The 14,962-nt window shown below is 36.6% G+C and overlaps 1 protein-coding gene across 1 annotated transcript; it reads left to right on the forward strand.

Moving 5' to 3' along the window:
- Nucleotides 1-1,790: 1,790 nt before the first annotated feature.
- Nucleotides 1,791-12,334, forward strand: LOC140147774 (microfibril-associated glycoprotein 4-like). Its single transcript, XM_072169525.1, has 5 exons — nucleotides 1,791-2,350; nucleotides 2,537-2,582; nucleotides 6,956-7,080; nucleotides 11,292-11,550; nucleotides 11,986-12,334. Exons 1-5 carry the CDS (start codon nucleotides 1,961-1,963, stop codon nucleotides 12,282-12,284), a joined length of 1,119 nt encoding a protein of 372 aa, XP_072025626.1. The 5' UTR covers nucleotides 1,791-1,960; the 3' UTR covers nucleotides 12,285-12,334.
- The last annotated feature ends 2,628 nt before the right edge of the window (nucleotides 12,335-14,962 follow it).

Below are 14,962 nucleotides of genomic sequence, written 5' to 3' on the forward strand. Positions count from 1 at the left end.
ATCTAATGATATATTCTTAAAGTGTATGTAGCAGGGAGGAAAAGCCGACGGTCAATTGAAAATTTTGACCTTTCATATTGAAGATATGGATTTTTTCCCAAAAGACCTAATTTTTTTTGGTGTTTTGGGAAAAAAATCCATATCTTCAATACGAAAGGTCAAAATTTTCAATTGATCGTCGGCTTTTCATCCCACCTACATACACTTTAAGTATAAATCATCAGATTTATAAAGTTTACTTTCAAGTACTGTTAAATATCAAAAATATCAATTTTTAATGATTTGCCATAAAATATGTATTAAATTGCGAATTTCAAAAATCAAAATTATTTGATATCAGAATGACATTCTTCGTATTCAGAATGCAATTCGATATGTCTGATGTGCTCTGATGTCCCAAAATAAATACTGTCCAAACATTCATACCCCAGCCCTTAATGTAAAAGAAGAAAACATTTAACGTTTTCATTTCATTCAAACTTCTTCTTTTAAGGGGAAGGGTGTGATGTGCCCTGAGTAATTTAATTTAATAATTTAGCTTCGTTTATAAGCCGAAAGTATTTCATGAGATGGGAAATCTCCTTGCACTTGCAAGAGTTGGTGTGTAAAGCCATTTTGTGACCCCCCCAATTACTGTAAACAAAGTTAGATCTATGTTTGGAAATCCCCAGTTCAGTGTATTGTACCATTAGGAAAAAAACACAGGAAGTGATGTAATGTGAAAGGTTAATGTGTATAATTAATCTTGGGAAATCCGAAGATTACATCATCTGTTGTGAAGATGTGAAGGAAGTTAATAATAGATGATGGTTTTTTGCACGAGTGCTGGTATAAAATGTGAGAGCTTGAATTGGCTTGAAATGATTGTGTTGGTCGTCATTGTGCTTCAAACGGAAGTACATTTTAACCAGTCTACATAGCCAATAATGTGCTATGTTTAAGACAGCAACGAAGGAGCTTTATGAGTACACGAAAGTCCTCCTCATCAAAGGATTAAAGTTATTCTGTCGAATTGCTGGAGTCTGGTTTATAAAACAACACATCTGTCAAATACAGTGGAGCAGTGTCGAATGAAGCCTGTTTCCTGGAGAATGAGTGATTGGTGAAAGAAGCAGCATTTGTGGCGAAAGCCGCGCAAGGAGATAAGTGTTTGGAGAAAGCAGCGCAAGGGGATAAGTGTTTGGAGAAAGCAGCGCAAGGCGATAAAAAAAAATTAGTGTTGGGAGAAAGCAATACGTGAGGATTTTATTCGCAAGGATATTTATGAATGCAAGTGTACAATGGACTTTGCTGATTTTCGCAGGACAAGTGAATAAGAATATATACATCAGCCGTTCAGAACATTACAAGAACTCCATGATCACCAACAAAAAGACTGCTGGTTAAGTACTGATTAATTTAAAACTGTGATTGTGTGACTATATTATGTATGCCATTGGTGATATATGTACCAAGCATATTTTACTTTCAATTAAAGACTTAGATTTTGTTAGTTTAATAAATCATTGTATTTGTGTTGTGCATTCATGTGAATTTCTCTCTTAAAACCAAAAATTGAAAAATCAATCTTAAAGATTGTGTTAAGGGAAAAGTCTAAAATTAGATTGAAAAAGAAATGGAATTTAGTTTTCAATCTTTAAGACTGATTTCTCAGTCTTAATTTGGACTTTTCCCTCACCCCAATATTTCCATTTAAGAGAAATTTGGGAAAAAGGTGAATTTGGCCTTGAGTCAGTACGACTCGTAACAATGGTAATTATGTTGCTTCTACCACATTGGGCTCAATTGTGACTCAAAAATTGATTAATTTGCAGAACATTTGCATGCCTACTGTTTAAGAATTACAGAGCAAGAAACGCGACACGTATAGGATATCATTATGGGCATCGGTTGCTAACAAAGACGCTTGTCCTTTTGCCAGTGAATTGGAAATTGTGCCAAGTGTTATTCGTGTAGATAAATGATACATCGATATACATCAGTAGAATTCATCCAGGCAACTGTAATCATGGTTGAAATAATGCGAGCGTTACAACTTACTTTACCAGTGATTTTCATCATCGTTTTCCCGAGATATTTGAAAGCGCAAAACCCAGATTGTGGATCAGTACTTGTTAGCAGTGTCTCTTGCATCAAGGGTTATGCGCTTACAGCACTTGTTCTGCTATCGGTTCCATCGACATCAAAAAACAAGTGTCTTACTTATTGCATGCATAAAACAGGATGTAAATCTGTCAATCTTAACACAGTTACTAAACAATGCGACCTTCTTGGTTCTAATCGGAATGATTTAACGCCTCAGCATTTGATAACAACATCAAATACTCAAAATTGTGACATCAACAGCAAGGTAAGAAAATAGTAATGGAATCAATATCTTTTCTCCATCATTATCATCATCATTATCATCATCATCATCATCATCATCATCATCATCATCGTCGTCGTCGTCGTCGTCGTCTTCATCATCATCATCATCGTCACCTGTCACCATTTATTTATTAAATAACATCATTACTACTATTAATTTACACAGGAAGAAACGAAACCAAGATCTACCGCTATTCAATGCCAGGCCACAGGTAATTAATCTCCCAGACAACACGCTTCTTTAAAGCACCTCTTCACAATATTCACCACAAATATATAGAGCACCGATATACCACCACCTGACCACACACCCCCTGTGCACACTACACACCCACCCCGAACACCAGGCGCATAGCCAGCATTGTCAGTCCGGGGGGGGGCAAACGTCAGTATCGTCCCTATTTTTCTTCTCTCTCCTCTTTCCCTTTTCTTTCTCCCTCCCATTTCCCTTCTCTTTCACCTCTCATCCACTTTCCTTTCTCTCTTTCCTCCCTTTCTTCTCGCCCCCCATGTTTCCGCTTCTCCGTCCCCATTTTAGGTGTGGGGGAGTCTGCTCCATGCCCCCTCCCGCTGGCTACACTACTGCCGGACACCCACACCAGCACCCCCCCCCCCCACACACACACACACCGTTGAAAATCGTTCCAAATGAGTATGACTGTTTCACTTCCGCACTTAAATGCTAAAAAAAATCCAAATTAAAACTGTCCAAATATAAGCATTTAAATGATGTGCAAGCGTTAGACTAGGTTCGCTAGTCCGAAAAAATAGTTCTCAGGTCCGATACATTGAAAAAGGGTTCGCTGTCTGAAAGTTAGGGTATGGCTTATGGCAAGGGTTTGGGTTAGTGTAAGGTTTAGTGCTAGGGTGCTAGACATTGGTTTGGAGACGGTTAGCAAATGGCTTACATCAAACGACGAAAAGATAAACCTGCTAATTATAATGAGTGCGTAATCACTCGCAACCACTTTTCTCATGTTAAGCAGGATTTTTACAGTCCTAGATTGCAACACTATTAAGGCGATTGGGATTGGCATTAGTCCGGATACCCAATAACTTAGTTTCCTCGATCAATACCATAACACTAACCGTAAACTTCACTCTTACCCTAACCTATAACCTTAGCCCTAATTCCAACCCTAAACATTATCCTGACGCTAGCTAATCCTAACCCTAATCCTAACCCAAATTCCGTAAACGTCTACTTTAACCCTTTTAAGACTAATGACCCTTCACGGACTAATGGGCTGTTCCCAGTGACATGGCGTGAGCCACAATTATTTGTGACGTGTCATGTCAAACAGAGACACTTTTGGGCAGGTTATCAATTTTGAGTGTTATATATACGTATCTTAAATATGTGACGTGCCATGTCAAAAGGAAACACTTTTGGGAAGGATCGTAAATGGAGAAATAGCCAAAAATCTGCCAGGGTGATTTTTTTTCATAATTTGGGTTTGTTGCGAATTTGTGATGCTATTAATGTTTAAAATATTGCCTGATAGTTTCAGACCGGAATATAACTGGCATCTTGTATTTTTTATTTTTAAGACATTTTTCAAGGTAATTCCTATTCTCAACATCATCAATAATATTTTTAAAGGCCGATATCTCAATTTCAAATTTTATAATACCATGTCCGATTTCATTGTAGAAAACGGTATTGTGGAGCAAAATATCTCTATAATATTAAGATATGTAAAAACCTCAAAATTGATAACCTGCCCAAAAGTGTCTTCTTTTTGACATAGCACGTCACATAATCGAGATATTTTGCTCCCTAATGAAATCGGACATTCCTAAGCAACAATATTGAGTTCGTAAGTTATGGTATTATAAAATTGGAAATTAAGATATCGGCCTTTAAAACATTATTGACAATGTTGAGTAGGAATTACCTTCAAAAAACTTGAAACTTTCAGACAATATTTTAAACATTATTAACATCACAAATTTGCAACAAACCCAAATTCTGAAAAATCACCCCGGGCAGATTTTTTTCGCTATTTCTCCATTTACGCCTCCTGCCCAAAAGTGTCTCCTTTCGATTTACCACGTCACATTTGACCAGTTTTATCAATTTATCTAAAAAATTGCAGCGAACTTCTTAATATTTCGTCGGCCGTGTCGCATACTGACGTATTTGCAAGACACGCATTTCGAGAAAATCGAACTTGAAAATGTATTGATTTTCATTTGCTGTATAATCTTGATTAAAACATTATTGTCGGTTAAAACCTGGTTAAGAATAATGCAAACATACCATATTTTCAATGTAATTCATTTATCACTATCAGAGCATAACTTATTCTGCAAAAACTCAATATTAAATAAAATACGTCACTATGTGGAAAGGACTAATATCAATTTCGCAGTTCAAATGACAAATACGTCGTGCAAATACGTCACTATGTGAAACAGTTGCGCAAATACGTCACTATGTGAAAAGGACAAAACAGAAATATGACCGTGCAATGACAAAGTCGCGAAAATACGTCGCGCAAATACGTCACTATGTGAAACGGCAAATTCTTCAAATTGCAGATACGACAAACTGGGTTTGTGCAGTATAGGTGATCTGCAAATACGTCGGTATGTGATACAGACATTTCAAGGTTTTGCAAATACGACATAATTAATTTAATTAATATCTTACTAATTAAACCACTTTGAGGCATGATATTTGCCAATAATAATTCTACAAACATCAAACCTGCACTACAGTGGCCCGAGATTTCAATGGCATGTAAAAAAGATTCTTCTGGGATGGAAAGCTCTGGTCTCCGACTCGAGCCAATAATAAAAATCTTAAACAGACACACATAGTGCTAAATATGTCCTTGTCCTTCAAAACATTTGGTCGCTCGTGATGAGAAGAGTTTCAAATAGCACATCTGTTTAAAAGCAACAGTTTTGCACCATATTTTATTTATATATCCATAAATTATTCTCAATAAATCGATCACAATTACATTATGAAGTTTATATTTGGATATAATTCTTACAGAGAGTCACGTAATTTAATGAGAGAACATCTAGGTTTCCTTTCAAATAGCTGATTTCATTACCTTAAAGCCATAAATGTACGATCTTATAATAAGAAATTTGTTCATATTTTACCATTTTTTGGCATAATTCTCGTACATATCCACTTACACCTAAATGGCATCAGCCTAAATCGTTGTGTTTGTCTGGTCAACAATGTAATTAGGACGTTATGTCGTAGCAGACATTACGTCCCCCATAGGACTCCACGTTAAAAAATTATGTGGGTTTTCTTGTTATTTCGGCTTTAAATGAATAGGATATCCTGAACATTAAAATGTAATAATATTCTGATTGCATTGTAATTCTCAAGAAGACAGTTGTATCAAAATATGTTTAATCTTGTTGACATTAACAAATGAGCTCTGGACAAAAGAGAGTTTGCGGAATGAAGTGTACTTCAACTTCCACGGTAACTTCACATTATATCGATTGAATTTCTTGCTCAAGTTTGCTTCAACGCGGACGTCTGATTGGTTACAGCACCAACAGCGCGCGTCTTGTCGCTTAAACTCGGAACATGTGTATCAATGTGCGATCAAAAGAAGGGCATGTGTAAGCGACTGCTACAAAAATTTCCTCTTCCTCGTTCACTCGTTTTACACTGCATGAGGAAATATAGAAACTATTGTTCTTAAATTGGCGTATTTTCGTTCATAATTTACTTCTCATTATACATGTAGATTTTCGCGTTCACTTCGACTTGTAGAGGCTTTAATGTCAGATTGCTTTTGATAGGTAAACTTCTATAATCTTCTAGACGTTGAAGTTTGTGCTTTTAAACCGCATTTCGCAAACTCTCTAAAGTTGTATTCAGATATTACGTCCCCCAATCGCTGTCGAAGTGATGTAATAATCGGATTAACTACCATAGCAATAAGGTAAAACAATTTTCGAAAATACCACACTTCACTAGTACGTGCACGCGGTACCTCTGTATTGAATCATAATCATGCTGATCACTCGCACCACAGTCAGATTAATATCTTTGAAAAGATCGGTATTGTATTCAATCTATGATTGCAGACATGCACAGGTGAAGAGTGCAGCCTGCTTGTAGTGCAGCGCGATATATTCAAAAATTGTTTTACCCTATTGCTATGGTAGTTAATCCGATTATTACATCACTTCGCCAGCGAATAGAATTCCACGTTAAACGGTGGAAATAGTATGTGGGGTTTCTTTCACTTTACCTGGCTATTTCGGCTAAAAATGAACACTAAATATTACTAATATTATTTCGAGTAATAAATAACAAAATTTTATGGAAATCGTACAATATGGCTTTATATATTCTGATTGTACTGAAATTCTCAAGAAGCCAGTTTTATCAAAATAATATCTAAAATCTAAATTCCTGACGGATAATGATATTCACAAATACCATAACACATGAACTCTGGATACTAGCAACTACAGGTGGTAATGTCTTGCAATATTCAAAACAAAGTAAAGAAAGATAAATAAGACCTTTTGAACTGGCTATTGGGGCAACAAATCCATTTGAATACGTGACTTATGCTTTATGGGAAAATTTCAGGTGCAGATTGTGCAGAGATATTTAACAAAGGCTACACCACCAACGCCGTATATTCCATCTCGCCAGCATTCCTTAGTGGTGGAAGCATTGATGTCATGTGTGATATGGACAACGGTGGATGGATTGTAAGTTATAGGAGATTTTTAAGTTGGAATTGTTGCTGACATTCTGCAGTCATATGCTAAAATGAAAATAATTATGTGTGATATCAACAGAGTAATGATTTAAGGGGCGGTGCAATAATTATGAGCCTCCACATTAGGGGTAAAATGGCTCTAGAAATGCAAATGCCAAAAATTCGACCTGCCAAAAAGCGCTTGCTCCCCCTCTCGGCCTGCCAAAAAGTCTTTGCTCCTCCTCCATTGCACATGCCAAATGTTTGTTATCCTAGTTTGCAACCTTAAATGGTCTAGATATACGAGGGTTGGTTATTATGTAATGAAAGTTGACCTGTGACCCCTTGTATGGCTTATTTTGACGAATTTTCTTGATGATCACATAAAGAATGAACCTTTGTCTTTTAAACCACTCACGTATAAATGATACCACATACAGTTAGCAGCCTGGACAACCGATTCTTTAGAAATGCTTAGTCGCGCTGAAAGTCGATCGATACATGTTAAAATCAGCACAATTCAGAGATACACCTTTTTGCTATGAAATTAATTTTCTCGGTCAAATATAAAGCAATTTTTTTTTTTTCTTCAGTAATGTCAGTTAAAAACTTGGTGCTTGGATATACATTTTTTTTACAAATCCTGGTGTTAAAATTAAGCATCAAATTGTGTCTTTTAGTGTGATATTTTTGATTTTTATAGGCCTTCAGTTCGCACGCGAGCTTTTTACGGAATTCATTTTTAGCGTCTCAAACTAATATAGTTTGCTAAAGAAAGATATTTCCCACCTCTGTAAAGCACATCGTGTGGGTCTATATATTATAGTTTTGTTAGAATTTCCGTTTTTATTTTACCCTTTTTCCCTTCATACTCCGAAAATGTGTAACTCAGTACTTTTATCTCGAGAGCAACCAACAGAAATAGTCGATATTTCCTTTGTTGTTTATCCAGGTCAATTTTCCATTGAAAGCAAATTGCCCGACCAGCGATTTGGTAGCCCAAATCCCCAATTGAGTGTTCTGGTTAAACATGATCAGTAGGAGCGCTATAGGCCTGGGAATTTCTTTGCTATATTGAAGTTCTAGCAACACTGTAGCCATGCCGGTATTCCTATTAAACCCAGGGATATCGATCCACAATGCTAGTATTAGCCTTAGATTTCACTCGTTGATTTTGAAAATGGTCAGCCGGCAGTTAAAATAGTGAAATGAAAACGCAAATTCTGACAAAACTATGATATATCGCTCACGGTGATGTGCGTTAGAAAGTTGGGAAAATCCTTCATTAGCGAACTATCTTACTTTGAAAAGCTAAAAGGTTGATCCAAAAAAAGGCTCGCGGACAGAGTTTAAGCCTATCAAAATCGTAAATCTTACACTAAATGACTAAATTTCACGCCTAAGTTTAAAACTAGAATTTGAAAAAAAAAATACAGTATCAAGCACTACAATTTTTCCTGACATTTACTGAAAAAATGAAAATGATTGCTTTTCATTTGGCCGAGAAAATTAATTTTACATCGAAAAGGTTTAACTAAAAATTTAGCTCATTTCAACACCAAATTCGATCGTTTGTATTGCCTCATTAAATGACTGAGTGAGCCTTGCCAAACAAAAGAATCGGTTGTGCAGGCTGCTAACTGCATACTTGATAACGTTACGTTTATGGTATGATACGTCATATGCACTACCTCTATAGGAAAATTGTCAAAAAACGGCTTGTGCCGACTGTCTCCCCAATCATGGTCACCCCCTCCTCCCAATATGACCTACGCGACGCCACGTCCTCCCACCACCATGGCTCATAATTATTGCACAGCCTTTAAATCTATTCTGATATATATCTTGAAACTGAACACTTAATGTTTAATGTTGTTGTGATGTATTTAATAGAATATCAATATTTTCGTGCAATAAAAGTACTATTAATTAACTTGGCCAAACACGGCAAATTTTTTTATTAATATGCAATCGATTTTATTTCATTTTGCCACACGTTCATTGTCACCAATGTGTTAGTACAGCAATGTTAACCTATTTCGGTAAATCTAATCATTTATAATAAATTAATAACCAATAGATTTTTAAAATAATACAAATAACGATGAATTACTTCGGGCGTGTTGTACATAATATAAATAGTAATAAGTGTTCATTTGAAACATAACGACTTTTAACGTTACGATAGTTAAAATACCAGCTCAAGCAAAACAAAACAATGTACGACTCCGAAAGGGATGATGTGAATTGTGAAGAAAACAAAATGTAATGTCTTTTTTTAGATGTGACGAAATTTGTTTCGTATATGGGACTTCGTTGATCTTTTGGGTTGTTATGATTTGTTTGCGTTTCATATATTTTTGTTATTATCATATTGCAAATTATTCTAAATCAAAGACAAATATGAGGGAACTGTGAGGCTTTGATACTTCTGATAGTGGGTGAGCAACATGGGTTGAGAGGTACCACTAAGTTGGAGGGGGGAGTAACACTACACTGCGTACCAGGGGTAGTTGACACCCGGGGGGGCACTCCAACTTTGGAGGTGACGCGTATGTAGGGCTGTTAAGACCCCACTTTTCAGCATCGCTGTCACCCAAAGACCCCATATTTTTTTACGAACACATGCTCTGTCACCCGAAGACCCCCTATTTTTCCATTTTATCTGTCACCCAAAGACCCTTACAAGTTCAATTTGAACAGCAACTTTCATTTATCATTGATTTTGTTACTTATTTTGAAAAAAAAACACATGAAATTTGAAGCCATTTTAGAACTAGAAATTCGATTTTCGAGGTTTTTGCGTCGCTGTTTCGGCTGTCCATACTGCAGTTACTGTCCGTTTTCCTATACACAATACACAGTGCTCTTTCCCATTGACGCGTGACCTCTACAAATAGCCCTACGTTATAAGTATGGGGATATGACTAGTTAACGTCGCTGTGTGAAAAATAACCGGCCAATATTAAAAGTACTCTTCTAAAGTTCTAGAAAATATAGTTTTTTAACATGTCCTAAATTTTTAGCTAATTTAGATGTTTGGAAATATTCGTACTTTGGTGTTTTAGTTAATGTTATAGGTAATAGTACATTGCCTAGTTAACGTCGCTGTGTGAAAAATAACCGGCCAATATTAAAAGTACTCTTCTAAAATTCTAGACAATATAGTTTTGTAACATGTCCTAAATTTTTAGCTAATTTAGGTGTTTGGAGAGGGTCGTACTGTTGTGTTTTAGGAAGGATAGGTAAACGCCAGATAACACCAAAAATATGAAGAAATTATTTCCAAACCGTGTTAAGTCAAAAATCATTATGTTGCTCATTTTCAAGAATGCTGGTTTACAAAAAGCACGCCATTGTCTCATTTCGCGAACAAAAGCACACATACCATTGTTTCCTTTCGTGTCCTTTATAATCGGTTACCCAACTGAAGCTATAATACAAACTTTATTGCGATATCGCACATGAAAACAGTCACATGTGCACAGCCAGAGAAGATCCGATTTAATCAGTTGAGCTGTTTCAATGAGTGTTATCTTGGTTTAATAGCTTTTAATGGGGTTAAGTCCTGCAAAGGTCGAGATGAATTCTACTGTAGACATGACTGCATCATGCACCATCCATTTAAAAAAATTCATGTTCTCACCCAATGACCCCATATTTTTATATTTTGCTCTCACCGAATTCCAAAAATCATGCTCTCACCCAATGACCCCATATTTTTTACATTTTGCTCTCACCGAATGCCCCTATGTGCGAAAGTGCCAGCCCTACACCTATATCCATTTCATATTGAAGTGCCCCCCGGAGTTGACATCAAGAGGTACGCAATGTATGATAGTAATAGAACCGTAGTAGCCTTTGGGTGGGCGAGAAAAGGTCATCAAATTCCAAAGGGTCCAATTTAAAACACAATTTGATGACCTGCTTCCGCCCAAAGCTACTCCGGATCAAATACTTTTATGCATTATGTGAGTACCCCATGATGTCAACTAGATGTTTCCCCCTCTCCCACGCAAACACACACAAATGGTGCCCTCCCCCCTCCCCTCGAAGGGGTATAACTCGCCCCACTAAGCCTATTATAAGCAAGTTTCGAAATTAAATTAACAATAATATGTAGAAATGTGGGAATAAAAAGATTTTCCACTAATGTTAGGTCAGTGGGCGAATTGAAGGTTGGAATTCTTATATTCGATTCATACTAAAATCTTGCACCAGGTGATTCAACAGCGGTTTGATGGATCGGTGAGTTTTGATCGTGATTGGATAACATATCAGAGCGGTTTCGGTGCGCCGCCTGGAGAATATTGGATAGGGTTGGATACAATGCAGGCATTTACTAATGATGGAGGGACGTGGAAGTTAAGAGTAGATATAGAAGACTGGCATAATAACACTGGCTGGGCAGAATATTCGATGTTTCTCCTAGAGAGTCAAACGTATACCTTACGTGTGAGTGGATACAGCGGGAATATAGGTAAGAAATGATATCCATTGTTACTTAAGAGGGTACTACACCCCTGCCCAATTTTGTGCCTATTTTTGCATTTTTCTCAAAAATTATAGCGCATTGGTGACAAGTAAGATATTTATATTATAGAGGCAAGGACTACAACTGCTGCACTGGAAATTTTATTTCAGCACTGACAACAGTTGTGGAGGGAAAACCAGTATTTGATCAATAAATCAATAACTACTTGAGTTGCTCAATTTACGGTGCAGTAGTTGTAGCCTTTGCCCCTATAATATACATATCTTACTTGTATCAAATGCGCTATAATTTTTGAGAAAAATGCAAAAATAGGCACAAAATTGTCCAGGGGTGTAGTACCCCCTTAATATCAGAAGTCTACATAAATTATAGACCTAATAACCGTCACATCCATATAAATATTGTATTTAATTTACCCAGGTAATTCCCTGCAATTCCATGATCTGCTCCCGTTCTCTACCAGGGATAATGATAATGACAACGCACCACCTCCTGGCCCACCCCAAGCCGGAGAAACAACCAACTGCGCCTTGGATTACTTGAGTGGTTGGTGGTACGACTACTGCTTATATGCTAACCTCAACGGATTATACTATTCCAATCAATCAGTTGACTTCAATCACGGGATACAGTGGGAAACATGGATTACTAACCATCCAGGAGTAGATATGAACTCGTATTCTATGAAATCAGCATCAATGAAAATACAAAAACTGTAAATAATGACAAATACAATATTCTACAGTCAGGCTTAAGATATATATATTTAGTTGACTGCTGAGTGAGCAATTTCAACCAATACTATGGTACAACGTAAAGTAGTTGACGTTTTCTCCAGCAGTCTTCATGTATTCATTTTCAAATGGCAAGTAATGAATAATGTACATAGCTGTCAAAATGGATTTGTGACCTTTTCTGGTTTGCAAGATTGCCTAGATTTTCAATCGTTATATAGGACTCATTATGACAACGAAAACGAATTACAACTAAGTACAAAAAGCATGAAGAGTGATTGAATCACATGACTCCCATCTGAAACATCACTTTTGTTTGTTATATCTTGGTAGCATTAATAGACTAACATTTCGAAAACAACGACTGTCAGCTACATGGTCTGCATCTTCAAACGTCATGACAAGTACCTCTATAGCGACACGGAGAAGAAGTACATTCATCATTGTTGATTCTCGTAGTTTAACATGCAATGGTTACATACGGCTTCTAAAATATGTCCATTAAAAAGCTGTGCTGAAAAAATGTATCTGTGTATCTACTTACTGAGTTATTGACGTTTGAATAAAAATTTTAAATGAAGCTGATTTTTGAAGTGATGTCAATGTTAATTTGTCTTTTTATTTATTTTTTATCTACCCAAAAACGTGAAAAAGACGCCAAAACCTTTCGTGTGTTTTCGAATGTTATTTCAAACTTGACCTAGTTCTATCAAAAATCATTTTTTATCTTACATATCATCTAGATTTAGTTCATCAGTCCGAAGTTTGTCAGGGGAATAAACTCCCAATAATTACAAAAGAAAAGGCAAATTGGTATTTACTATGTGGTATGTGGAGAAAATTAACTGCAATTGAAAGGCCCTGTACAAACAAATAGGGATTTCGCGAGGGTGTCCCCTTTGATAGACGTGAGAAATGGGCAAGTGCAAAAAGTGAACAATCCCGACCAAGAGAATAACATCATAGTTGAGGATTACTGTTATTAGCACTGGCTCTGTGCAGTCGTATTCAACATTGAAAATTATACAAATTAAGAATAGTTTGCCGCATCTATAATGTTTCGTTACTTAGGTAACTGATTGAAAGCCAGGTCAATCCCAACTGAACTCTGTTAGCAGTTTTGTGGCATTACCTATGTTACACCCAAATATTCTAGAAGGTGGAAAGTATTTTTACACGATGAACAAATTAAATTTGGTTGAAATCACAGCATTTTGGAGGTGAAAAGTTAAATTTGGCAAAAATTGCACTTTTATATTTCTACTAGTAATTCAAGACCTGTATGTCACAGATAGATAAGTATGCTTTTTCAGAATCCTTATGGTTAGAGGAATTGGAGTTTTAACAAGATTTAAGCAAATTTTGACATTTGATCCTTGTATTAGGTAGCTTGCTCAACATAGTGGTTAAAAGCTGGACACATGTGTATAGGAGTGCAAACATATCCGCACAAGAGATACCATACACGACGTTGCTCCGTTTGTACTTGGGTGTATGTCTTTCACCTTAATTCATTTGCCGCGGAGGGTGTTAGTGAGCTTTAAAAGGTCTTCATGGTCTTCTTAACCCTCTCTGAGTGGCCAGCGACATAAGGTATGGTAACGTGCATTGAGTTGGGGATTTGATTAGTATCCTGTTCGTTTTTAACCAAAGTCTGGTCATTTTTTTTGTCTGAGCCCAGTTTGGACAGCCACAGGTGTGGACTCCTCATCGCTAATGAGAGTGTCTTGTGGACCAAACTATTCCTGTGTTAACTTGCTGTTGGGACCAACGTCGTTGATGTACTGTAAACTCTTCAGACTCACATGAAACATGACAATTTTAGTTAAACATATTTACCACCTCAATATCTGATCAACGGGGTCAAATGTCAACCTGTACAAAGTCCTATATAGTTATTGTATGTCATTATTGGTATACCTACAAATAGAAAATACAAAATGCCACGCAAATTCACGATTACTTGTCGTGAACATTATTTGTCTCTAAAGCAATGATTTAAGACCGGGTGTATCGGATTTTAAAAAGTGAATACTTTGAAAAGGGTTCGTGACCTTTGATCTATTTGACGTCATAATTCCTGAACTATGCATCCTACAGAAGCATGGCAGTTGACTGATTTGTTCTTCATGTTGAGAGGAACAGTAATGTTGAGTCACATTACATCACGATTGAAGCACTTTGAACATTTGACATCATTGTGACATTTGACCTAGATGGTGACCATACAAAGGACATGAGCAATTGGACACAGGTTTATTTCCACTCCTAAACACCTATGTCCAGCTTAAACTATAATGTTTAGCACTTTAAAATGTTTGTATAGCTGCTACATGTGTATTGGTCGTGCTTCCCGCCTCCGCGATGATTATTACTTTGGCAAAAGATGACTATCGCCGCGTTAAATTTCGATTTCATAAAGCAAAGCTCCAAACAACGTACACCATCCCGCAGGCACCTCGTCGATTTCAGTCTAATTTTTATGAATTCATTGGCATGTTAATTTATAGTGACCTGGGGTCGGCATTATGTCAATATTAATATTGAATTTGTGTAATAAAAAAGTCGATACGACATGTATGGTGTTTCTTAATTATTGTTATTAATTGATTAATACCCTTAGCCTAATTATTGTATCAATTTATCTGGGAAATGCCTACCTT

This window comes from Amphiura filiformis, chromosome 3, assembly GCF_039555335.1.
Source record: "Amphiura filiformis chromosome 3, Afil_fr2py, whole genome shotgun sequence".
Lineage (NCBI taxonomy): Eukaryota > Metazoa > Echinodermata > Ophiuroidea > Amphilepidida > Amphiuridae > Amphiura > Amphiura filiformis.